At 43.8% G+C, this 25,540-nt stretch overlaps 1 protein-coding gene across 1 annotated transcript in view; it reads right to left on the reverse strand.

Annotated features, from left to right (window-relative positions):
• Window positions 1-25,540, reverse strand: part of LOC145415093 (G protein-coupled receptor kinase 2-like) — an 831,927-nt gene that overhangs the window by 614,881 nt on the left and 191,506 nt on the right. Inside the window, exon 6 of the mRNA XM_080284507.1 lies at window positions 13,278-13,482. Within this exon, the coding sequence (XP_080140633.1) occupies window positions 13,278-13,482 (205 nt within the window). The remainder of the gene's footprint in view (window positions 1-13,277; window positions 13,483-25,540) is intronic.

The raw sequence follows: 25,540 nt of genomic DNA on the forward strand, positions 1-25,540 counted from the left end.
ATTACAGGTAGGAGAGCCTCTTTACCTTACTGGGTTTTCTATCAGGCTGGCACCAAAGAAAACGAGTTCTATGGGAGGATAACAATTTCACACCACTCATAAACGGTATTTATTATTTACTGTTACGAATTTATATGTAGTACAAGAGTATATTGGTTTTCAAGCAGTAATATAGGCATTATAAGCATTGTTTCACTCACTAATACCTGACCTTTTTTTGCCACATTACCTGATCATCATTTCTAACTGTTTCTTCCTCTAATGCTATGTAAAGTTTGTCCTCCACATTGTCATTGATTGGGGAATCACTCTGGCCCTGAATTTCGTACCGTGGCATGACATGGTTATACTGGCCAGGTCACTGATAACAGGTGAATTGCTGAGAAAAGGGCATGCAGGGGGGGGGGGGAGGTCATGCTAGGTAAGGCATTGTCTCTGCCTGGCATCTTGTTGAGGAAGGTGTCCCGTGTATACGTACCAAAAATGACTCGCGAAAATTGAAAATTGTGGAAATTATGAACCTTGCAATTGCAGGACGTTGAAGTACGTCCTCGGGATTAGCTGTGACAAAACGTGAGGACGTGGAAGTACGTCCTCGGGACAGCGCGGGTTAAATAGCCTTGTAACCAGTTACCCTGATTTATATGATTACCCATGCTCGGCGTCGGAATATTGCCTTTTTTGTTTGTTCGTTAAAGACTTATGATAAGAGAAAAATACATTTTTGTCTTCGTATCTTTACCTATTTGCTCAGGTTTGCTGTAATGGTTTGGATCATTTGATGCAATGCAACGTGCAGAAAACTGAAAACTTTCGGGAAGTGAACGAAAATCTGGGACATGAGACTGACCTTGACTTCACCGTCTCATGTATAGTCTGTCAGTTCACCACCTGCTATCGTGATGAGTGGATGTACGATTTTTTTCGCTCGTGGCCATGCCTAACCACACATAGTTACACCCATTATCTCGACCTAGACAGAAAATACAATCTTTTTCCTCCCTTGCAAAACACAAACAACCACCCTGTTTACGAGAGAGCAATATATATTGCGAAAATAACAAGGTAAAATGATGAACGTAAAATGATAGAGAAAGATGAACACGGAAGAAGTACGTTTTCCCCGTCTGTAAACGTATTTCTTTCTGCTTTGTATCTGTATTCGTAATAATTAGACTTAATGTTAGTTCTGAAACTGCATTACGATTCTATTTTTAGCCATTCTCGTGGTGTGAGAGCTGGAAGTTGTGACACTACTTCCTTATTGCTAATAGGACTGACCCTCCACTTTATTCTCAAGTGGCAGAGTCTAGCCTTGGAGGACGTGCAGTTTTCTCATTTAGGACTGAAAATTCAACTCTTTCGCTCCCTTTTCCAAGCATAGGCACAACGATAACGTAAAAAATAACTCGAAACTACCATAAACGTACAGTAATCCCGCATTTTTTGCGGATTTTTTGTCTACGGTTTTGCCCTCTCGCGGATTTTCTTTGCATTAATAAGTTCAACAAAAATATCCTTGAATATACAGAAAACAAAAAATTTGAAATTCCCGCAGCTTCCAATTGTAGCGCGGTAAACTCACGCCACCCTCTGTCCCTTTCCCGTGGCCCCTCTGCCAGTGTTACCATATCTAGCACAATTTTATTCTTTTAGCATAATTTTGATCAAATTTTCGAGTCTGGAATATTTTTTAGCATATTAGAAGTTTTAGAATCATTCTAGCATAATTTAGAATGGAATGGAATATTTTTAGAATAATTTTATAAAAGCTACAAATCAGAGAGAGAAAGAGAGAGACGAATAAGGTAAGATGTTTGAATAGTTGGTTACTTTCAGTTTGGGCTTGGTTGGGTTGGATTAGGTTAGGTTAGGTTAGGTTGGATTAGGTTAGGTTAGGTTAGGTTGGATTAGGTTAGGTTAGGTTGGATTAGGTTAGGTTAGGTTTTAGGTTAGGTTCGGTTAGGTTAGGATAAGTTTGAGCTTTGTACTTTACCCATGAAACCTAGGTTTTTCCGATGGATTTTGGTATGATTCATTCGATTTTCAGCTTCATTTCAGTCGGAAATGACCATTTTCTGTGTTTCCCCCCCTCCCTATAACCCCTGATTCCCCAAAGATCCCTCATTATTTCAGGGGGATGGGGGGGGGGTCATATCTCAAAATCTGGTTATTTCGGACGGAAATGATGCTCAAAATCGAACGAATCACATCAAAATCCATCAGAAAAACGTAAGTTTCGTGGGAAAAAAGCAGTATGGGTAGATACATATAATTATCCTCTTACTGAATGTAGGTTCATTTTAATATTTTCATAGTAAACAATACATAATTAATTTGTTGCACTAATATGTATAGAATTTTATCATTTAGCTTCAAGTTAGCATAATTCATTTTTTACTTGGAACAAATATGCTCAATCTAGCATAATTTTTTCATTGCCCTAGCATAATTTCGTTGTTTGGATATGGCAACACTGCTCTCTGCCCCGCATTCTTCAGTCCACGCCTGACTGCCTTAAGTGGTTGTTGTGGTTGTAACCACACTATGATATGAGCCTCTTGCCTCCCACTTGCTTTCCACATGGCCCCAGGACGTAAGCCAGCCTCACCAAAGGCTAATAATACAATTAGTAAGAACTCCAAAGTGACAAAACGATCAAGTTATGACCTTAGCAGAGAAAATTGTGTTACTGGACAAGCTAAGAAACGACCGTGGGAGTATTTGCTATCACCAGTTAATGCATCTTTTTATTTTGTACTGTTTTGTTAATAAATGTGTAGATAATTGTGTATTACAGTACGGTGTTTACGTTTTTCCTTCATAATGGAGTATGTGCTTTCAATCTTGTAAGAAGGTATTTTGGGATGAGTATGGAGGTTTCGGGACAATTCGCAGTCACAACAAACACAAAACAATTCGCCTTCATTAATGAGGATAGCTATGGGTGACGCTAGAATATAATTCAAAGGCGACTACAGCGAGGAAGAAACAAGTTAATTATTGACTAAAGGTGCAACTAATAAATAATATCCAGAACCTACGTTACTGAACATAGACTTTGCTGGATCCCCCTGAAATATAGTTATTAAAGTATTGATTAATTAATAATAAGTATATTGATGAAAGTATTGATTAGTATATTTATAGAATGGCGGGGAATCGTCCAGGGTGCGAATTGTTCTGAAGGGGAATCGTCCATGTTTTGACGGGGAACTGTCTGATGGCGAATTGTCTCGCAGTCAGTATGGACATGGACTGTCTGATGGGCAGCATGGTGGACACAAGTGCAAGTTTTCAATTGTTAATAGAGTATTCGCGGAATTGACTTTTCGCGGGGGTTACAAGAACGTAACTACCGCGAAATATGCGGGATTACTGTATATCAAAAAGGTGAAAATGTATTCATAACATTTTTTTTCCAGCCATTCCTAACATATTATGTACTGAAATCATTCGTTATCACAGTACTGCATTTCTAAGTTAAATATGTACTGTTCTGGTATGTACTTGTAAGTTAAAGCACTGGTACCAGTTAACCTGATTTATATGATTACCTATGATCGGCGTCGGAATGTTTCCTTGTGTTTACGTACAGTATTTGTGTGTTGAAGTTTTGCTGTGGAGTACTGTATTTGTGAGTTATAACATTAAATAAACCTAACCACTTAAAGCGCTTTCTATTGATTACCAGTGACAGATAACAGCAAAACAACACATTTGGGGGGTCTAGGGAGCAAAATACGGAGTAGTTTAAATATACGCGATTTCGCACCTAACACAGCATGGTAGGAACGAAACCCACGTGTTCCGTGCCAGTTACCTGTACTTAAACGTACTCACATTTTCCAATTCCTCACCATCCAATCTCGCTGTACATTCACTGACTTCACCTCTCTCAAAGACCACCACTTTACTCTTCCCTACATTCACCTTTAGATTCCATTCCTTACACACTCTCCCAAACTCATCCAACAAGCCTTGCAGCTCCCCTTCGTCTTCACTCAACAACACAGTATCATCTGCAAACAACAGTACAAGGAGTTTCCAAACACTACCCTCTCTCACCAGGGCCACTCCAACATCCAATACCCTACCTTGTACCTTTTTTATTACCCCATCCATGTACAGATTGAACAACCATGGAGACATGACACATGCCTGTTTCAATCCAACCTTCAAAGAGAAAAATTCACTCAGTTCACCATCCACACGCACTGCAGCCTTAGCACCATCATACATACTCTTCACAGCATTCAACAACTTCCCATCAACTCCATATATTCTTAATACTTTCCACAATCATTGTCTATCCACCCTGTCATATGCTTTCTCCAAATCCATGAAAGCCGCATACAACTTCTTTCCCTTCTCTAGAAAATTTTCCACTAAAGATCTAAGAATGAATATCTGATCTACACAACCTCTTCCCTTCCTGAAGCCTCCCTGTTCTTCTCCAACTAATTCCTCTGTTCTTTCTCTAACTCTGTCAATAAGTATCCTACCATACACTTTTCCTATTATACTAAGAAGACAGATGCCCTTATGATTACCACACACTTCTTTTTCCCCTTTTCCTTTGTACAAGGGAATAATTATACCTGACTTCCAATCCTCCAGGACTCTACCTTCCTCCCAGGGCAATCTGCACATTTTCCACATCCATTCTACTACTATCCCTCCCCCATGCTTCAACATTTCACCACACACTCCATCAATTCCTGGGGCTTTCCCCAATTTAACTTTCTTCATTGCTTCCACAACTTCTATCCTAATGATTTCTTCCTGTCTTCTCACCTCCCTCCTTCTCCCAGCCATTCCCCAGCCACTTATACTCGCATTACTTCCATCCTCTATGTTCATTAATTCCTTAAAGTGTTATCTCCATCTGCTCACTTTTTCTCCCTTCTCCACTAGTAATATACCATTTTTATCTTTCACTCCCCTGCTAACTTCACTTCCACCCTGTCTTACTCTTTTCACCTCTTTCCAGAACATTTTCTTACAATCCCTTCACTTTACACTCAAGTTCCTTCCAAATTCCTCATCCACTCTCTTCGTACTCTCTCTTACTAATCTTCTCATCTCTCTCTTTCTACATATAACTCTCTCTTTGCCTCTCAACTTCTTCCACGCCCCTATTACTCATCCATTCATTGTAAGCTTTCTTCTTTTGTGCCACAGCCTGTCTCACCTCTTCATTCCACCACACTGTTCCTTGCACACCCCTCCATCTTCTCTTCATCCCACACACCACATCACACGCTGCACATATTTCTTCTGTAAATATCCTGCACACACCTTCCACGTCCCCCATCTGCTCCAATTCATATTTGCCCAATCGTTCCTCCACTTCTCTCTTATACATACATATATACAGTCACCGCTCACAACACATGCGATCCTAGTGCGTGAAACTCACATAACACGGAAGGCAAAATTTGAGGCCAAAAAATGGTCACAAGGCGAAAATGATAGACATAACGTGGGTGGAGAAAGCTGGCTATTTTTTTGAAAACTGTACTACGTTGTGACGATAAACACAGCCAGAAGCCCCAAATTATGGTTCAAACAGTCATAACGTGGAAAAACAGAGTTAAAACAAGGTGGGAACAAACACAACATGGCCAGTGTTAGTCATAGCGCGGGTTGCATCAGCCAATAATGTATGCCTGTCACGTATCTGGGTGAGGTGTTGCCACGGTCCACTGAGCATTCCTGCCCCAGTTGAGCCCTCCCTCTCCCCTTGCTCTGGCTGTACACATGCACTGTGTACTCTTTGCCCTTTTTTTGGCCACGGAATTCTACTCCACCTCCCTCCAGCAAGCCCACAACCTCGTCCACTGAAGGCGGGGAATCCTCTAGTGTTTGTATATAATGAAGTCTTTATTAGGTACGTAAATGCCCTGGAAAAAAAAATTCTGCATACTGCCCCAAAAGCTGAACTTGAGGTTGGCTTGGGTACCACAAAATCATTAACATGTAAACTTGTGGTCCTATAATGTGGAGCCTTCATAAAGCGGGAGCTTCAGGGTACAATATTCCTGCATTACGCGAGCGGTGACAGTATATTTAGAGTAGTCCCTCATTTATCTGCACGCTCAGTATCCGGACGTGTTCATTATCCCAATGCTGGACCTTGGCTCTATTAAACCATTATCTGAATTTACTTGCTAATCCAGGGACTTTTAGTCCCTGAGAACTTCAGCTGGCCAGCCGACATGTCCAAACATTCGGTATCATGACTGCTGAGCTCAAGCCATGAGTGAGAAGTAGTCCACAACCCACAACCAGAGCTAAAATGTCCGTCCTCCCCTGAACTGAATGAACAAAGCCGCGCACTCGTCTAATCACTCCCAACAAACCTCCAGCACCCAAGTAATATGACCGTAACCCACAAGCAGTGTAACAAGGTCTGTACACATCCCCACAGAATGTCCTATGTTGTGGGGCCACCGGGCTAAGTCTTTCCCAACTGCTACCACCATCAAACACAGACAACAAGTCACAAGTACATGCTCGGCTACAGTGGCAGTCCACCTCTCTACCTAACATCAAAAGTCCCCCAGTCACTGTGAGTTGTTTCAACATGGCCATTCGGAGTCTAACACACGGCAAGACTGCAGCACCAGTCAAGCAGGGCAGTATTGTACTCCCAAAGCGGATGGAAAGCTGATGATAGGGAGTGCTGGAGCTCCCGTTTCATCAGCCCTCAGGACTAGTTCCTGACCATCACCTTTTGCTGAACTTTTTCAGTGTCTCAGTTACACAGAGAGTAGGCCAGCATTCTCTCCAACACAAATTTCTCTATCTACATCAAACTACATGCACAGTACACACTACACTTCCTTTTCCAAAATAAAAAAAAATCATGGCATCTTATCACCCAGCCTCAGGGTCCCCAGGGGGAGGGTGACCATAAATGCCCCCACCTTCTGCCCCTCTCCCGGTGACGACTCGAGGTGCCTGGAACCACTGTCTGACTCTCTTCTTCTTCATTTCTGCAACATTCAAGCCTTTCCTCTAACTTTCACTCTGTTGAGCACCACCTCTAAACCTCACCTTTTTCTAACTGAGACTCAGCTGTCTGAGGCAACTGACAGCAAACCCTTTTCTGTATCCTCCTACTTTCTCTATACTCATTTCAAAGCCAAAGGTGGCTGTTATGTATATATACGCAACGACTTATCTTCCTCTCGTGTTCCTGAACTCGATTCTTTTGAATTCTCTACACTCTGGCTTCGGCTTTCCTGTCATTCTCTGACTAAATATATCTGTGCTGTTTACTTATCCCCTAATTCTACTGACTATCAAAAAATCTTCAACTATCTTACTTCTACGATGGAACACATTCTATCTATTTCTCCCTTCTCTGAAATCTCCATTCTAAGAGATTTCAATGTTCACCACCACCTTTGGTTCTCCTCTCCTTTCACTGATCCACCTGGTGAACAAGCCTACATCTTTTCTATCCTTAATGACCTAGAGCAGCTTGTACAGCACCCTACCCGTATCCCAGACTGCCTTGGAGAGAGCTCCAACATACTTGACCTCTTCCTTACAACTAATCCTTCTGCTTACACTGTTAATCTTTTCTCTCCGTTGGGCTCCTCTGATCACAACCTTATCACCTTAACCTGTCCTATCACTTGGGTAAGGCCTGTGGACCCTCCAGGGAAACGTCGCCTGTGGCATTTTGGAGCTGCGGATTGGGAGGACCTCAGGCAGCACTTCTTTGATTTTCCCTGCAATGATTATTGCTTCCATGGCCGGGAGCCATCTGAGTGTCCCTTGCGCATTATGGAGATTATTCTCTCGGGCATGGAAGCATAGTCCTTTCTCATATCCTCTGACTAATGCAGGAAAGCCTTGGTTTAATCATGCTTGTTCTAATGCTGTTCGCAACAAGGAGAGGTCTACAAAAGGTACCGGAGCCAACCCACCCCTGAATCACATCATTTTTACGTTTCCGCCCGGAATTGTGCTAAGTCTGTTCTTCGCTCTGCTAAAAATATTTTCCTCCGTACTACATGCTCTCAACTCTCCAACTCGAATTCTTTCCACTCCTTCTGGCACCTTGCCAAAAACCTTTCTAACAACTTTACCTCATCATCCTTCCCTCCTCTTTTCTACTCTGATGGTTCTGTTGCTACTTCTTCTACTGATAAAGCAGATCTCTTCGCTCAGACTTTCTCCTCCAACTCCACCTTAGACGATTCCGGTGCTGTTCCTCCATCACTTCCCCCCACTGACTTCCTCATGGCTGACATTAAAATTTCTTCAGCTGATGTATTTTCTGCCATCATTGGCCTCAATACTAACAAGGCATATGGGCCTGATGGAGTCCCTCCTGTTGTTCTCAAGAACTGTGCTTCTGTGCTTACACCCTGCCTAGGCAAACTCTTTTGCCTTTGTCTGTCAACTTGTACCTTTCCTTCTTGGTGGAAGTTTGCTCTCAATCAGCCAGTCCCAAAGAAGGGTGACCATTCCCAACCCTCTAACTATTGCCCAACTGCTTTAACATCCTGTGTCTCAAAAGTTTTCGAGTCTGTTCTTAATTGAAAAATTTTAAGGCATCTTTCCTATCACAACCTCCTTTCTCATCGTCAGTACAGGTTCCGTCAGGGACGCTCCACTGGCGATCTTCCCACCTACCTTTCAGACTCCTGGTCATCCTCCTTTCGGTACTTTGGCGAAAGCTTTGCCATTGCACTTGACATCTCAAAGGCTTTCGATCGAGTCTGGCATAAATCTTTAATTTCCAAACTGCTCTCTTACGGTTTCTATCCTTCTATCTGTGCCTTCATCGTTAGCTTCCTTTCTGGTCGTTCTATAGCCGCTGTTGTAGACGGCCATCGTTCTTCCCCTAGATCTATCAACAGTGGTGTTCCTCAGGGCTCTGTCCTATCACCAACCCTCTTCCTGTTATTCATCAATGGCCTTCTAAGCTGTACATCTAACCCTATCCACTCATACGTTGATGACTCCACCCTTCACCTTTCCGCGCAGTTCCCGCAATGCCCATCTCAGCAGTTACTTCAACAAATAAGGGAGGAGGCTATGGCACACCTAATGTCTGACTTGGCTTGTATCTCTGACTGGGGTAAAAATAATCTGGTTGTTTTTAATGCATTTAAGACTCAGTTCTTACACCTATCAACCTGACAGAATCTTCCACAGGTATACCCACTAATGTTTGATAATATTCAGGTTAATTCTGCATCATCCTTGAACATGCTTGGGGTTTCATTTACTTGGGACTTATCTTGGAAAGATCATATACATCTCTTGTAAAATCTGCTTCCAAGAGATTGGGTGTGCCAAGCCGACTCCATTCTTTCTTTACTCCTGCACAATTGTTGACTCCATACAGAGGTTTTATCCGCCCCTGTGTGGAGTACAAGTCTCATGTGTGGGGAGGCTCCCCACATACAGCTCTTCTCAATAGAGTGGAGTCAAAGGCTTTTCATCTCATTAACACTCCTCCTCTTACAGACTCCCTTCAACCTCTGTCTCTTTGCCGCAGTGTTGCGTCTTTATCTCTTTTCTATTGCTACTTTAATGGTCACTGCTCCTCTGAACTGTCTGCATGCATTCCTCCACCTCTACGACGGACGCGTTGCACCCATCTAGCAGCAAACTCTCAACCCTTTTCTGTCCAACTCTCTAATACAAGAGTTAAACCTTACTCCCAGTCCTCATTTATGCAACAGGTCAACTCTGGAATTTTCTCTGTTTGTCTGTATTTCCTGCTGCCTATGATCTCCAGTCTTTCAAACACAGTGTGTCCAGGCATCTTGAAATGAATGGATCTTGAATATGGCTCTCTCTTGTATTTTGTTTTTCTCTTGGAGGGAGCTCTTATTGCGGGTTCATGGCCTTTGGTTCCTTCTTCCTCGCATGAAAAAAATAAAAAATAAAAAAATAATAAAAAATAAATGTACGGTAAAAGCACCCGTCCACCTGTTGACAGAAGGGGGAGAATCCTGCCCACAGCCTTGCTTCTCCCCCCCACTCCCATTCCTCCTTCATACCCTCCCAGCTCCCCCCTCATTCCCTAAGTCCCTACCCTCCTCCATGGTGATAACATTGAATCATGAGTTTTCAAAGTTTTTTTTGCGATTTATTTCACTTCTTTTTGAGTCTTAGGCTCAGCCCAGCTCAGGTGTGTGATAACGATGTTTTTTAGCCTAAAAATGTGCTACAACGGCGATGAGGTTAAATGAAAACCATCACACAGCAATTTACTGCACAGCTGGGTCAATATAATATGGGTTCAATGGGGACAGGAAGGGGGTTTATGACCACATAACCTTTACAACAGAATAGAAATAAAAAAATAAATAAATACAATATAGCCATGCCCTTGGTGTCCTCAGGAGCATCATGCTATCCATTAGGGACAGCATCCTTGCCAGACACAATTTCCAAGTAACAATTTCAGTATTTCACTCAGAAAAGAGTTATCACTTCACTTGACATTGCACACTGCACTATTTGTTACACACTTGCACTGTTATCTGATGATGGCAATGGTGTTACAATGGTCTTTCACACACAAAATGAAATGAAAGGCAGACATTCACATCAATGTAAACAATGGGCAGCCATCTTCACCCAAACAGTTCACTGGGTGACACCATTCTAGAGAATTCATGATTATTTTCTATCTATCTATCTATCTATCTATCTATAGCCCGACGCCCTAATCCCGCAAAGGGTGGCCGCAGACAAAACGCCTCCAAGTCACTCTGTCACCCACCATTTGACTACCCTCCCCCCAACTCACTCCCCCCTCCCTCATATACCTCTCAACTCCATCCCTCCACCTCATCCTCGGTCTACCCCTCCCTCTCCCTCCCTCCACCTCACCTACATACACCCTCTTAGTCAGTCTTTCATTCTCCATCCTCTCCACATGTCCAAACCACCTCAGTGTATTTCTCCTAATCTTTTCAACCACATCCACATCTACCCCACAACGTTCCTTCACTTCTTCATTCGTCAACCTGTCCCTCCATGTCACTCCACATGATTATTTTACCATCATTATTCCAAAAATGGGTTAAACTATTTGTCACCATTTAGCAATTCATTACTAAGAGAACACACATACTGTATAACAAGACCTGACTGCAAATCTTTCTAACTATCTATAACCAGATGCCATAATCCTGTAAGGAGTAGCTATTTGTCTTTGAGTTAGTGGTTTTACGGGGAGGGGCAACCCAGTTGTTAACACATGAGAAACACATGTGGGTTGCTTATATGGTTACCACCCAGCATTATATATGGTTTCCTGGCTTACATGAAACCATTTGGTTTCTCACTCAATGTAAAGCCACCTGAAAAGGAAAGATGAGTAATTAAAAGTGACATGAATGATGGGAGAAATAGGAAGAGAGGAGGACAGATACAGAAAGAGAAAGAAAAAGGTGAGGAAAGAAGTACGTGGCACTACATTGTGAGAAAATGATCTCTCTAAACTGAAATGTAACATAAGAGAAAACAGGCACTGAAAGAAGAATGTCTACAATATAATGGTACTAGGTGCTGCCACAGCCTCCCCCCCCCCCAACACACAGACATAAAAAAAAAAAATCCATCCACCCATCATCCAATCCTACGTTGCCCCATGAGGGGCTTAGGAGCCCGGGGTTAGGCAAGTTGGTCCTGACAATTAAGATGAAAGTGACCAGCCTCAATCATCCCTGACTGGCATTATGTGAGCAAGAAACCCCAACTGCCCCTTGGAAATCAACCTACACAGGCTCAATTTGATTGGAGCACCTTAATTACCCACTAAACCACCAGGTGCCATAATATGGTTAAATGGTTACCTCCCAGCATAGTAAATGGTTTCCTGGTGTACAGGAAACCATTTGGCTTGTCACTCAGTGTAGAGTCACCCATTGGCAGAAGGAAGAGGAAAGAATGAAAAAAAGAAAGACAGATGAGGGAAAAAAATAATAATAACAAATAAATAAACATAAAATGCAGTCAAATTACCAGATTATGTTCTAGATGCACTACAAAAATAGCCGGATAGTAAACCAGCAGCATGGGGCTACAAGTGCACATAAAGCAGTGTATAATCATGAGGAAAATGGTGCACATAGGTACGCACCAAGGTATATTCTGGTGGCGCACAGAGTCCAGGTGATTGCATAGCCTGAGGCAGGGGAAGCTGGCCAAAAATATTCCTTTTAATGAAAGAACAGAACATAGACAACTTTGGGGGACAGTCATCATGCCTTGTGAAGCATTACAAACTGGAGACAAAAAGTAATGGACCCACTCCTCAACATCTGAGTCTGATACAACTCCTCTCATCACCACTTCTACTACATGTCGTGTGGTACACAGATCGAAGCCATTTCCTATTGTGCCTTCCAAAACAAAAGAATAAATAATAACCACAATAATTAGGCATACTTTTTTTTTCTCCCTGCAGAAGTTTATGAAGAAACTCAGCAGGGATGGTGTAGTCTATGGGATGCAGTTCAGAATGACCATAAAAAAAATAACTGGTCAATGAATGTTCACTCCATTTCCACAGGCACTTGGCTAATAATTTCCCCGACACATCCACTTTATATAATTTGTTTCGGGATCTTCCTCATTCAACTGTCAAGAGATACTGGACTACAATGATAACAACACTACCAGCAGCATGCACGGGAAAGTACAGGTTTACAAAACCTACCATTTATTTTTAACTTTTTTTTTTCCCCCTTTTTCTTTTGTAGGTTATGGTGTAACTAATTTTCCCTTATCTGGAAATTAAAAGCTACCTTTATATTAAGGTCATACAGTGTACCAAGATATCAGTTATTAGACATACCATGTGCCTCTGAGAATATCTGAGAAACAATATGACCAATGTATTCCTTCAGTCATAAACAGTGGTTTCACAATGTCAGAATGGGAGGATGGAAACCCAGCACTGACAGTGTGATGTGCTGACCCCATCACCTGGCAGCCTTATTCTTCCTAGAGTGCAGCAATGGGTGAAGGCTGTACTTGGTATCTGATGCTTGCTTTCTCCTCTAAATGATGTCTACAATTGGACCCAAGTACTGTGATCTGGATCTCCTAGTCCATATAAATGTGGGAAACTGGGATATGATGACTAATAATTAATGGGTGGGTGAATATCATAAGGAAAATACTATACTGTTGTGAAAATATAACTACCAGTGACAGTTCCCTAACAAGAATCATAGCTGCCACATTTCAAAAGTCATACTTCCAAATACTACAAAATGAAAACTTACAACAAATCTGGAGTTTATTTTTTGTAGTATCTGTTTCTCAATGAGCACCATAGCTTCACCCTTCCGCTTCTTTATTCTCTTCTTCTCCAACTTCTTACACGCATACATCTTGCCTGTGGCTCGGACTTGACACGCGCACACCTCTCCGAACCCACCCTTCCCCAGGACTCTGTACATCCTGAAGGTCTTGTACGTTACAGGTTGACTGCAATAAATAATACTGTCCATTAAAATCTGCTTTTGCTTCAAAACATATTAAACTATGTAACTGTTTTACAGAACTCTGCATATCAAATATGGTGGGTCTTGTATATTACACTCTTATTGCAAGGTAAAATCGTTTCTTTTTTTTTTCTTCTTCTAGAAAGACCCATTAAACATTTGATACGCTATTTTTTATATGAAGTAAAAATGGAAATACACAGGCATTATATATATTGAATATGTAATGTATATCATCAAAAATATTACAAGAAATACAATCACACATCATATTTTAAGTACTCAGAGCTCAACTCCTGCAACATACAAGTAGTAATTTCACTACGAAATAGTCAATACTCTAAATAAAAACAAACAATTGAAATTTTTCAACATAAATATTTCTCATTCAGGGTCCACGAACATGAGAGTGATGTTATGGCCATTGGTCCATGTGGACATGAACATGAAATTGTGAAATCTGGTTACTTCCAGACCCCTTTTGCCCAAGCTATGTCCCTACAGATGTCTTGTAAGAGTGAGGTGAATGATGTGAGTTGTGGCATAAGAGATGATATTACAATTAGAAAAAAAATGACTTGTATGGAAGTTCTACTTTGTATACATACTGACAAAGTGAAATTGTGTATCTCTAGAAAGGACAATGCTGTACTGACTAACTGATGGGTATAGCCAACCTTCCTCTAATGCAGGACTCACTGCAGTTTTACTTGTATGTGGACAATTAAATACAGAACTTACTTTCCCCCTGTGCTGTAAAAAATCAGCTTTTATGCTGCATGAGTCTGAGAGTACCTTGCTGGAAAAAGTATCTTTGCTTCCTACAGCCTCTTGCAACATCTCATACTCTTCAAGATAACAAACAAATTAATGGTGTTTTATTTCTAGAATTATCAACTGTATTTCAATGGAATGACACATTTTTTTATCAGGTGTGTATTGGAACTCAAAAGCTCTGATACTGTACTAGCTCATCTGATATCCAGAAGTAACGCCACAAGTACAAAAAATGATTATGGATATATCACACAGACTTCATAACAGAAGGAGCTGTACAATTTTACATGCCATATATAAATGCAGTCAGTTATGTAAACAGTCCATTTGCATAAAATGCAAATTTCATCCCAAATACCTGGCACAGTGTAAGTTTTTCATGTTGTGAAAATTCAACAATTCATCAAAATAAGTATTTCCCACTAGACCTCTAGCCCATAGTACCCATTCTGGCCCTTCAGCATAGGACATTCCCCTCCATAACCATGGCATCTTCCAGTTACCAAGATGCTACCAAAGACCACTGTTAAATATTACAGGGCCCATACTATGCCTACTGCCAGATAAATTAAATGTGTTCCCTTAACCGCATGAATCTTTCTCCCAGACTCACCCGGATGCCTCCCTCTCCCCACCACAACACTCATGGCATACAGCTGCTCGATGGCCGGCTCACACCAGCCATCGAGTAATTGCAGCAGCTGATTTTTTCTGCCTTAATTAGGTAGTGAAATGAGAAAATAAAAACAATGAGGAAAGGACGGGCTGAAGGAGTGGAGTGAAGTAGCTCCTGATGTCACTCTATGCAGCATATGTCAGCACTGGGATGAGTCTCTTACTCACTTTTGTACTGCTGCAGAATGGGTTACGCTGGACTCATTGAGGCCGAATGTGGTGGTATGTTTTACTGTTAAACTTTGCATTCTGTTGTACAGATTCATTTCATCCTATTTTCTAGGATTCTGTCAGTCCTGAGTCCACAGATTCATTACAGTATATTTTATAGGATTCTGTCAGTCCAGAGTCTACAGATGCATTTCATCATGTTTTCTAAGAATCTGTCAGTCCAGAGCCACGTTATATATATTTTGTGTAGTAAATATGGCAAGCTACAAGTATATAAGCAAATGGACAGCATAATATTACTGTAACCACCAGAAGGTGGATCCAAGGAAGCACGTGCCCTTCTTGCAGGTCTCCAAAAACATATGGACACACTCACTCTGCATCTCTTGCCTTCTCCTCCTCTCCCTCTTCTTCCCCCCTCCTTACCTACACACCACTGTTATCTCACAGCCACAGCTAAGCAAGAAAGCCCAATCCACATTAAGAGCAATTACCCATTTACCGAAGCAACATCTGAGAGCACGTGGCCATGCTCATTGAAGGAATGTCCGCACTACTGTCAATAGTACAAACTGGTAAAGTGTAGTCAAGTGAAGTAAGATAGGTGTGGGATATGGACATGACAAGGAGGTAGGCGGTTAGTCCAGTACAAGAGCCATGCTCCACTCCCCAGACATGCCCTGAAACTCCCTAACTACCCCCAAAAGATGAATGGTCAATTGCCACAAAAGGGTAAATGCTGCCTGCAGTCCACCGGGTTCACATTTCAAGTGAACCTCGGGATACAACTACAGTACTACTACTTCAGCATTCATATTTTCAGTGAGTTATATTCTATATGACTTTGGGGATTTTGGAACACATTTTCATTCTGCTTCTAATGTGCACATTGCACCTAAAAAGTCACGACTTGATTTACAACTGGGGTATGTAAAATTTAAACCGACTGCATACAATAAATAGTAAATCGATGGCAATTTAACATGGGTTCAATGGGGATATGTAGGAAGTCAAGGATCACATAACCTTAAAAAAAAAAAATTAAAAATCTGCTACCCACCTGAAATATGTCATGGGCCAGTCCGAGCCATCCCCAAGGGTGCCACATGCGGATGGGGAACAGCTGAAAGACTTGGACGATCACTCCAGGTCATTAGGAAAACATGATGAGCAATGGGGAGAGCAGTACAGTAAGACCGAGAGAGAGCACAGCGGTGTGGCAGGTGGACAGCAGTGCAATGAGGCAGCAGAAATGTGAAACAGTGAGGTGGCAGAAGAGCATATGGTGTTTTCCAAGTCACAAGTTTCAGTATTTCATACAAAAAAGTTTACTCTCCACGTAATATTGCACAGTGCACTATTCACTGCATACTTGCACTTGTTATTTTAAGATAGCAATGGTGTTTTGATGTGCATGTAAACACAGGGAGGCCATCCTGACTCCAATGTATGACTGTCAGCTTGCACGGGAGGCACACATCCAAATGGGATCATCATACACAGCCATCGCAAAAATCACAGAAGTGCTTTTCACTATCGTTAACCCAAAACTGCACATAAGTTTTCATAGAGCGTGGAGGGTAAACCAGCATACTCTCCCAAACATTTCCTCTAACTATCGTATGTATGCACTACACCACATGCACTTTACATTTCACACAACGTATCCCACTACGTTACAGGGGTTGGCGCCAGCAAGGGCATGCGGCCAGAAAACTTTGCCCCCACTACCTAGTGGCGGACTTTTGGGGGGAGGTGTGATGGGGTTCCGCCGGCATAGATCATGGGTCCAGGGCGAGATGGGGCCCGAATCTGTGCTAGAGGGTACAGGGCATTGCAGTTCCCAGGCTGCCGCTTCCGCCCAACAGAGAGGGGCCCGAACCACGAAGTAGCGCCCCAGGAGGCTGCCCTATCGGTGGGTGTATAATGGCGGGACAGTTGCAGTGCCAAGGCGTGCTTGGAGGGTGTCCCAGCAGCTGTCCTGGCGGAGTGCCCCGAGGCCATTACCACAGCCACTAGTAAGCTGGTGGGCTAGGGGTCCCAGATCCATTGCCTGGACCTGGGACTGTGCAGTGAGTGGGGCCTGTGGTATGACTGCCCCCTTTATTAATACAGACTATAACTAAAAATAAAGTTTCAAAACAAGCCTAAGGACATTAAATCGCCCAGGGGGATGAGAGTGGGTTCATGCAATGTGTGAAGTTTGAGGGGAAGAGCGGGAGAAGTCATTGAGGCATTCAGTAGGAGCTGGGTGGATGTGGCATGTTTGCAAGAAGTCCAGTACAGGGGTGGATCAACCTGAAAGATTATTGGGAAAGATTGTTATAATAAGTTATTTTGACAAGGGAGGACAGATGGATATGGAGGTGTTGGTTTGAGGGTTGTGGAGAAATGGGTAGAATATATTAAGAATGTTATGTGAGTACGCGATAGGATATTGGTAGTGAAAATTCTGGTTGGTGGAATGATAACTGCAATTATATCAGCATATGCTCCACGGGCAGGCCTGGATGAGGTAGAGAAAGATAGATTTTGGGCTGATTTAATACGAGTAGTGGGTGGTATGCAGGATGATGAGATAGTGGTTTTGGAAGGGGACTTAAATCGTCATGTAGGTGAAGCAGCTCAAGGTTATGAAGGAGTACATGGGGGATGTGTGTATGGTATAAGGAATGCGAAAAGGGAAAGGATACTCGAGTTTGGGGAGGCAACGAACAAGATTGTGTGCAATATACAGTACATTTTAGGAAAAGAGAGAGTAGGTTAATTACGAATGAGTCTGGGGGAAATAGCAGTCAGATAGATTATTTTCTGGTTAGGAGGGCTGACAGGAGGTTAGTGAGGGATGTCAAAGTTATAGGAAGCGAGGAGTGTATGCAGCAGCACAAACTATTGATTTGTGGTATGGTGATGAAGGAACGAGTGATGATGAAGAGGACTTATGTACCCAGGAGGAAAATATGGAAGCTGGAAAACCAAGTCATAAGGGATGCCTTCTATACCCCATCATAGCTGTCAGCCTCGAACAATGCTTTACTGTACCGGTGTCAGGGATGTTGGGTTAGGGAGAGCTATAAAAAACTGCGAACAATTATGGGAAGGGAACGAAGGTCACTGGTATGTTTTCACGACCCTCCTCTACTTGATAACCTAAATCATGGGGAAAGGAAAAATATGATATTTAAGGTGGCAAAGCAGATGAAGAGGAGGATGCAAATCGATATTATCGGTGATAGTGTATAAGAATGAACAGTGTGTGAAGAATGATGAAGGAAGGGTAGTGGTGAACAGTGAGGATATTAAAGATGCATGGAGAGAGCATTATAGCTGGTTGTTGAATGAGGAGTCTAACTGGTACAGGGAAGGTTTGGAGCCAGCAGATCCAGTGTTTAGCCCTTGGCCTTTGATTGATGCTGTTACTGTGAGTGAGGCAATAGGCAGGATGAAGGTGGGGAGGGCAGCAGGTGTCTGGGTTGATTGCCGAAATGTTGAAGGCCTCAGGAGATACAAGGGTGAGGTTAGTCACTGACCTGATAAATCTATCTATCTATTGCCAGACGTCATAATCCCGTAAGGGGTGGCCATTTGACTTTGAGTTAGTTGTTTTATGGGGAGGGGCACTAACCCTCCACCAACCCGTTGACACGAAGGGAACACGTATGATTTGGTTATATGGTTACCACCCAGCATTGTAGATGGTTACCTGGCTTACAGGAAACCATTTGGCTTGTCACTCAATGTAAAGCCACCTGTAAAGGAAAGAAAAGCAATAAGAAGTGACAGGAAAGATGGGAGAAATAGGAAGAGAGGAGGACAGGCACAGAAAAAGAATGATGAAGGCTAAGGCAGAAGTAGGCAGCACTACATCAAGTGAGTGGATGATGGTCACCACCACCTACCACAAGACCTAATAAATATGATTATTTATGAGTGTGTTGTCCCAAATGATTGGCTGAAGAATGTAATTGTAAATGTGTATAAAGGGAAGGGTGATGCCCTGGAAAGAGGAAATTATAGAGGTATAAAGCTTTTAGATCAGATAATGAAGGTAATGGAGAGAGTGTTAGAGGGCATGATTAGAGAAAGAGTGAATATTGATGACATGCAGTTTGGGTTTATGCCAGGTACGGGGACCACTGATGCCATATTCATTGTTTGACAGCTTCAGGAAAAATATATTGGTAGGAGAAGGGATCTGTATTTTGTTTTTGTTGATTTGGAGAAGGCCTTTGACAGAGTCCCTAGAGAGGTGGTGAAGTGGGCTATGAGAAAGCATAGCTTGGAGAAGTGGCTGGTTAGGGTGGTTATGGCTATGTATGTGGGTGCTTGCACCCAGATAAGAGTGAATGGAGATTTGAGTGATGAGTTTTCTGTGAATGTTGGTGTGCATCAGGGGTCAGTTTTGAGTCCCACGTTGTTTATCATGGTACCTGAAGCCCTCTCACGTGACTTTAGAAACAGACTCCCGTGGGAGATGTTGTAAGCTGATGATTTGGTGTTGATTGCAGAGAACGATAGAGAGGCGGAGGAAAGATTTAAGAAGTGGAGAGATGGTATGGGGCATAAGGGCTTAAGGTAAATGCAGATGAGGCAAAAGTGATGATATCTAGGGTTGGTGGCAGTACTGTCAAAGATGAGGGAGAGTGGCCATGTGCAGTTTGCCACAAAGGCGTGGGAAGTAATTCCATCTTGTGTAGTGTTTGTGATAAATGGGTGCACAAGAGATGTAGTGGTATCACAGGTAGACTGCGAGATAATGCTGATTTTATGTGAGCAGCGTGTCGGGGAGAGCAGGTGGAGATTGCAAGGCATGAAAGGATTGAACTTGCTGGTGAGTCTCTTGAATGTGTGAAAGAGTTTTGTTATTTCGGAGACAGGTTGTGTGCTGGATGTGGCGCTGGAGCTAGCTCTGTTGCTAGGGTGAGAAGTGGTTGGAAGAAGTTCAGGGAGCTCTTGCCTCTCCTGACATTGAGAGGACTCTCCCTACGTGCTATGGGGTCTTTGTATGCAGCATGAGTTAGAAGTGTAATGCTGTATGGTAGTGAAACCTGGGCAGTAAAGGAGGAGGATATTTGCAGGCTCAGATGTACAGAAATGACAATGATTAGGTGGTGTGCAGTGTGTCTCTGCGTGCGAGGTCTGGGGGGGGCTGGGTTTATGATGGAAGAGTTGAGAGGTAGGATGGGGCTGGAGTGTATTTGTGTTGTGGTGAGGAGAGATAGACTGAGATGGTTTGGGCATGTGGAGAGGATGGGGGATGATAATTGGGTGCAGAAGGTGAGAAGTGTTAACATTAGAGGTGGGGTTGTGAGGGGTAGACTGAGAAAGACGTGGGACGAGGTCATTAAGTGTGACCTCAGGGTTATGGGACTGAACAGGGAGGTTGCAATAGATTGTGCAGCATGGAGAGCCGCCATTAGGTGATCAAGGCCGATGCATGCAAGCATGTTGGAGCCTTCAAAAACGAATGAAAACGATTGACTGCACAGCAGACAAATGCATACCACGTCATGACTGTACTCTATTATATGTTACAGATATGAAGTATGTTGATATTAAAAGAAGAGAGTAACTTACAAGACACTGCTAATGTACACTATGCAAAATAAATTGTTGAAGATGTAATACGAAGTCACCCATGCCACTGAATGTGTTGATGTTGCTGTGACCCCACATTCACCCTAAAAAAGAACCCACTGGCCTGCAGGCTGATGTAGCCCTGCTCCTGCAGTTCCCCATTATCCTCCTCCTGGAGGAGAGGGGAAGCAGTTGAGGGATGATTATATAACCCAACAGTGAAGCCACACTATAATTAGTGCCATCATATGAAGTTGTCCCTCTCCAGTGACCACATCTAGAATATGCCACTATAAAACATAGTAGAGTTATTATGGTGTCCACATGCACAATGTTCATGAGCAAGGAGTTGGGGTACCTTTATTCTGCTGACATTAAATAAGTTTAGAATTGACCTCTCTCCATCTTGAATGCTCATCTACAACAAGGGACAAACTAAAAAAATATGCTGTTAGTAATGAAGACATTATGGAAAGAATGTAAAGTAGTGGTAATGTCTTGTTCTGCCACTGAGCTTCAATAGATTTACACTAGAAACTGCTGCTAGTCACAAAGAAGTGACATGGAAAGGACGCTGGCCATAATATTATCTCATTATGCCACAGAGTTATGGGAAATAAGTTGCAAAAGGGCAAGAATCTCAGTCTACTTAAAGTGAATGAACTACAGATCCTTCAAAATTGATAGGCTTAGTCTGTACCAGACATGATTTAATCATAATCAGGGAATAACCAGGGACCATAATCACTGGAATCGACTCAATGTTTTCAGAGGAATCATGCTCACAACTGATTCCAATGTCTCCACTGCCAAAGTAATTATAATTGTAACCTATTGTTGGGAGAGACCGTAGATATAAGCTATTCTGGCAGGGAAGTGTAGATGGATAATATATACAGGCATATCCCGGTTTAACGATCTAATTGGTTAGGTAAAACCCCATTGTTTGGCGGGGTATCGTATATTGGGGTGCTTTTAACATGTATTTCAATGTGGACCATTTACCAGCCTTGGGTTTCCCCCCAAACCAAGTCCAAAACCCATCCAGATGAGCCCAAAAAACAGGTTTAAAGGCAATCTAAATGGCCTAACAGCTGCCAACAAAGCTAGCCCAAGCCTAACACCTGTAAATAACTCACTGAATGCAACAAATAAATCTTGAAAATCATACGGAATAGATTAGAGAATATCAAACACCTCTCATCGCTTACTTCTTGTAAGTCCATGTCCAGTCCTGGTCATCATCTTTGCTATCCCCTCCGAGGCTAGGGGACATGTGGTGCTCCCCAACACTCAGTCCTCCTCCTCAAAGCCCTCAAACCCTATCTCCAGGGGAGGGCTTTTGAGGGGTTATAATGGAGTGCGATGCGATGACTCAGCGGAGACGATGGAGTGCAATGTGATGACTCAGGTGGAGGCAATGGGGTGTGATGCGCTGTTCAGGCGGTGTGGTGATGAGTTGCGTATGCGATTGGTTCTGGGGCTGGAATGAGTGCGATACGATGATAGAGGTGGTGATGTGGGAGACAGCTGCGATGTCCTGTGAGGTGGCGAGGGAGACCGCTGCGATGAATGAAGAGGTAGCAATGGAGTCAGTTGCGGTGGCTCTCGTCGTGGCGAAGAAGACCGCTGCAATGAATGATGAGGTGTGATGGAATCAGTTGTGGTGGCTCTTGTCGTGGCGAGGGAGACAGAGACAGTGGCCGAAGTGATGTGGGTGATGGAGGGTACGACAAGGAAGGCTACGATGGAGTGGCAGAGTGCCTTAGTGGAGACACAGGTGACACGAGAGATGGCGATCGGCTGGAAGTTAGGTCCAGCACAACGGGCCGAGCACGTCCTCGGCGGAAGGTGTCCCTCGGTGTTCCTCTGCTGGTTGAAGGCTGGGGAGATGCTCTGCTGGTCGAGGGCTGGGGAGATCCTGCGCGACTTGCTGGCCTGGTGGGGGCCTGCTTAAAGAAGGCTGTGATCATTGTCTGCCTGGCCACCCTCTTCTTCTCCTCCAGCATTGTCCTGTACACTTTCATACCCTCCTCGAGCTGATTAGCTGTGTCCCTGCTTCATCATGGGAGGGGGTCGTGTGTTTTCATAGGGTCTATAATCTCGTCCAGCTTCATTAGCATCTCTTTCAGGATCTTGATGTTGAAAGCTCAAACCTCAGGCACAACCTCCTCCTCCTCTGCCTCCTGGTGCACCGGCTCGATCTCCATGTTGAGGAGCTTCTCGTTGCTGAGCTCCTCCCTGTGGCTCTCGGGAACCTCCTCCATGTCATCCTCGTCGACCTCCCGAGTCTGCCCTCATGCGATGATCCGATACGTCCAGCCGCACACACTGGACAGGCGGAGGTTGCATGCCCTCGGGGAAGCCAGTGAAGGCGTGCACACACTCTGGTCACAGCTTCTGCCACACATAATTCATCATCGCCTGGCTCACCTCGTCCCATGCCTCTGTTATATTCTCCAGGGCATGACGTATGTTGTACCCTCTCCAGAACTGCTGTACAGTTGTTCTGTCATCACTGTCACAGGCCCTTACCAACTGCTTCATCATGCGGCAGAGGTTGTAAGCCTTAAAGGCAGCGATCACCCCTTGGTCCATTGGCTGCAACAAAGACGTGGTGTTGGGGGGTAGGAACACAACCTCAACATTGCTGGCCTATTCCTCCATGGCAGGTGGCTGCTGCCACATTCCACCACCAGGAGAAATCTGTTCACCAGATTTTCACAAGACGTATACCTCTTCAGCACACAAGCAAGGTACGAGTGTAAATATGATGAAGAGATATCTGAAGTCAACCAAGCCTTCCTGTTTGACTTCCAGATAACCCCAAGGATCTCCTTAACATACCCTACCAGAGCCCTGGGGTTCTCCGAGTGGTAGACTAGGAGCAGCTTCAACTTGAGGTCGCCCTCTGCGATGCCCACCAGCAGCAGTCAGCTGGTCCTTTGAAGGTTTGAATCCTGGCATAGACCTTTCCTCTGTTGCAAGATATGTCTTGGAGGACATTCTCTTCCAAAAGAGCCCAGTTTCGTCAAAATTCAACACCTGCTTCACACTACAGCCACCCTCCACAATAATGCATTTCAGCTCATCAGGAAACGCTACCGCCGCCACCATATCTGCACTCGCTGCCTCACCGTACATCTTCACATGGTGGAGATTTGCCCGCCTCTTAAACCGGTCAAACCAACCATGTCTAGCTATAAAGGTCTCACTTTCATCAAGCCCACTCCTTACCTTGAGCTCGTCCCAGAGCGAGAGAGCGTTAGTGCAAATAACAGCCCGGCTCATGGGTGCCTTGTGTCGGTTCTGATCTTCCACTCACATGCAGAGCATCTGCTCCAGCTCCTCCATCGCATGGTCTTGCTGGTGGGTGATACAGTAGGCAGGTAAGGTTGCAACCTCCCAGCAGCAGCCTTAATGGTATCCTTCTTCTTGATGATGGTGGAGACGGTTGACTGGGCCAGGTGGAGAGCCAACGCAATAGAGCATGCACCTTCACCTTTGTCGTGCTGCTTAAGGATGTCCAATTTCACCTCCAGTGGCACAGTCTTTCAGACATGCTTCGGGGGAGCATTACCAGCACCACCACTAGCAGGACGTTTACCACCACGACTAGGGCCTCCACTAGCAGCACCACTAGCCCCAGCACGTGCAGCACCCTTACCAGATATGATCACACTTATTTTGGCTAGAATTCACACAATATCGAACCGCACATGATGCGCTATGATAGCAACTTGTGTAATGGTGGTGGTGCGATACGATATGTGGTGGGCGAGTGTATGGGAGATCCTCACTCTGAAATGGCCGGTACAAGAAGAGCGATATGGGTGAGCGCAGGGTAGGCGATGGGCATGGGGCCTGCGCAAGTGTTTCTGAGCATCCTGGGAGGCAGGCGGGCTCAGCTGGCCGTGGGAACACATGCGATTCAAATTTTCGGCCCGTCATCTGCAGGCACGACATCGGAGGACCCATCGTTAAACCGGGGCTCGCCCATCGGGTATTGGGGCCTGGTGCAATTTGTACCACCCTCACTAAGCCGAGGTATCGCATCTAGGGGTATCATATATTGGGGCATTACTGTGTACATATATATACACTCAACCCTCGGCTATCACGGGTTCTGCTATCGCGTATTTTGCTATCACGCCTATATAAAAAACTACCCAAATACCTTTATCATGCACTAAATGCTTACTATCGCGCACCACAAATGCTTCCGGTACCCCCGTGCCGCCAGGCTCCAGTGCTCCACCCAGCCAACAAAAGCTTCACTCCGTGATTGGTCGTGAGACGTCAGCGCCAGCTAAGTGATGATTGGCCGCCCAACCGAGTCCTGCCCGTCAAACCATTCAAGTGCGCACCCTCAGACCGTGAACAGTGATAGCGAGAACAATAACCTTTTTTATGATATGACCATGGCCAACGTACCCCCCTCCCCGTCCCCCTACCATCACCCAACATAATGCTGCAGCACCTGCCAGGGAAATAAAGAAGAGGAAGAACCTATTTTATGCAGATAAACTGAAAATGTGAAACTTATAGAGAATGGTGAGACCAAGCGAAGTGTGGGGAAGAAGCATAACATCAATGAATCAACCGTGAGGGGTATTTATAAGAATCGTGATCACATCAAGAAACATGCTCATTTTTAGACTATTATATATTAATATATGGTACAAAAAGGTATCTTAGGGGTAAATATTGAGGTCATGGCACCAATTAGAATTATTACCATAAGTTCTTCAATTCGGCTATCACGGTTTCGGCTATAGTGCAGCCATATCGGGACAAAGGGAGGATAAAATGTGGTGGTGTGGGGGGTATAAAAAAAATAA

The sequence above is a fragment of the Coenobita brevimanus genome, chromosome 101 (assembly GCF_032717465.1).
Source record: "Coenobita brevimanus isolate Jiangsu-jjx chromosome 101, ASM3271746v2, whole genome shotgun sequence".
NCBI classification, from domain to species: Eukaryota; Metazoa; Arthropoda; class Malacostraca; order Decapoda; family Coenobitidae; genus Coenobita; species Coenobita brevimanus.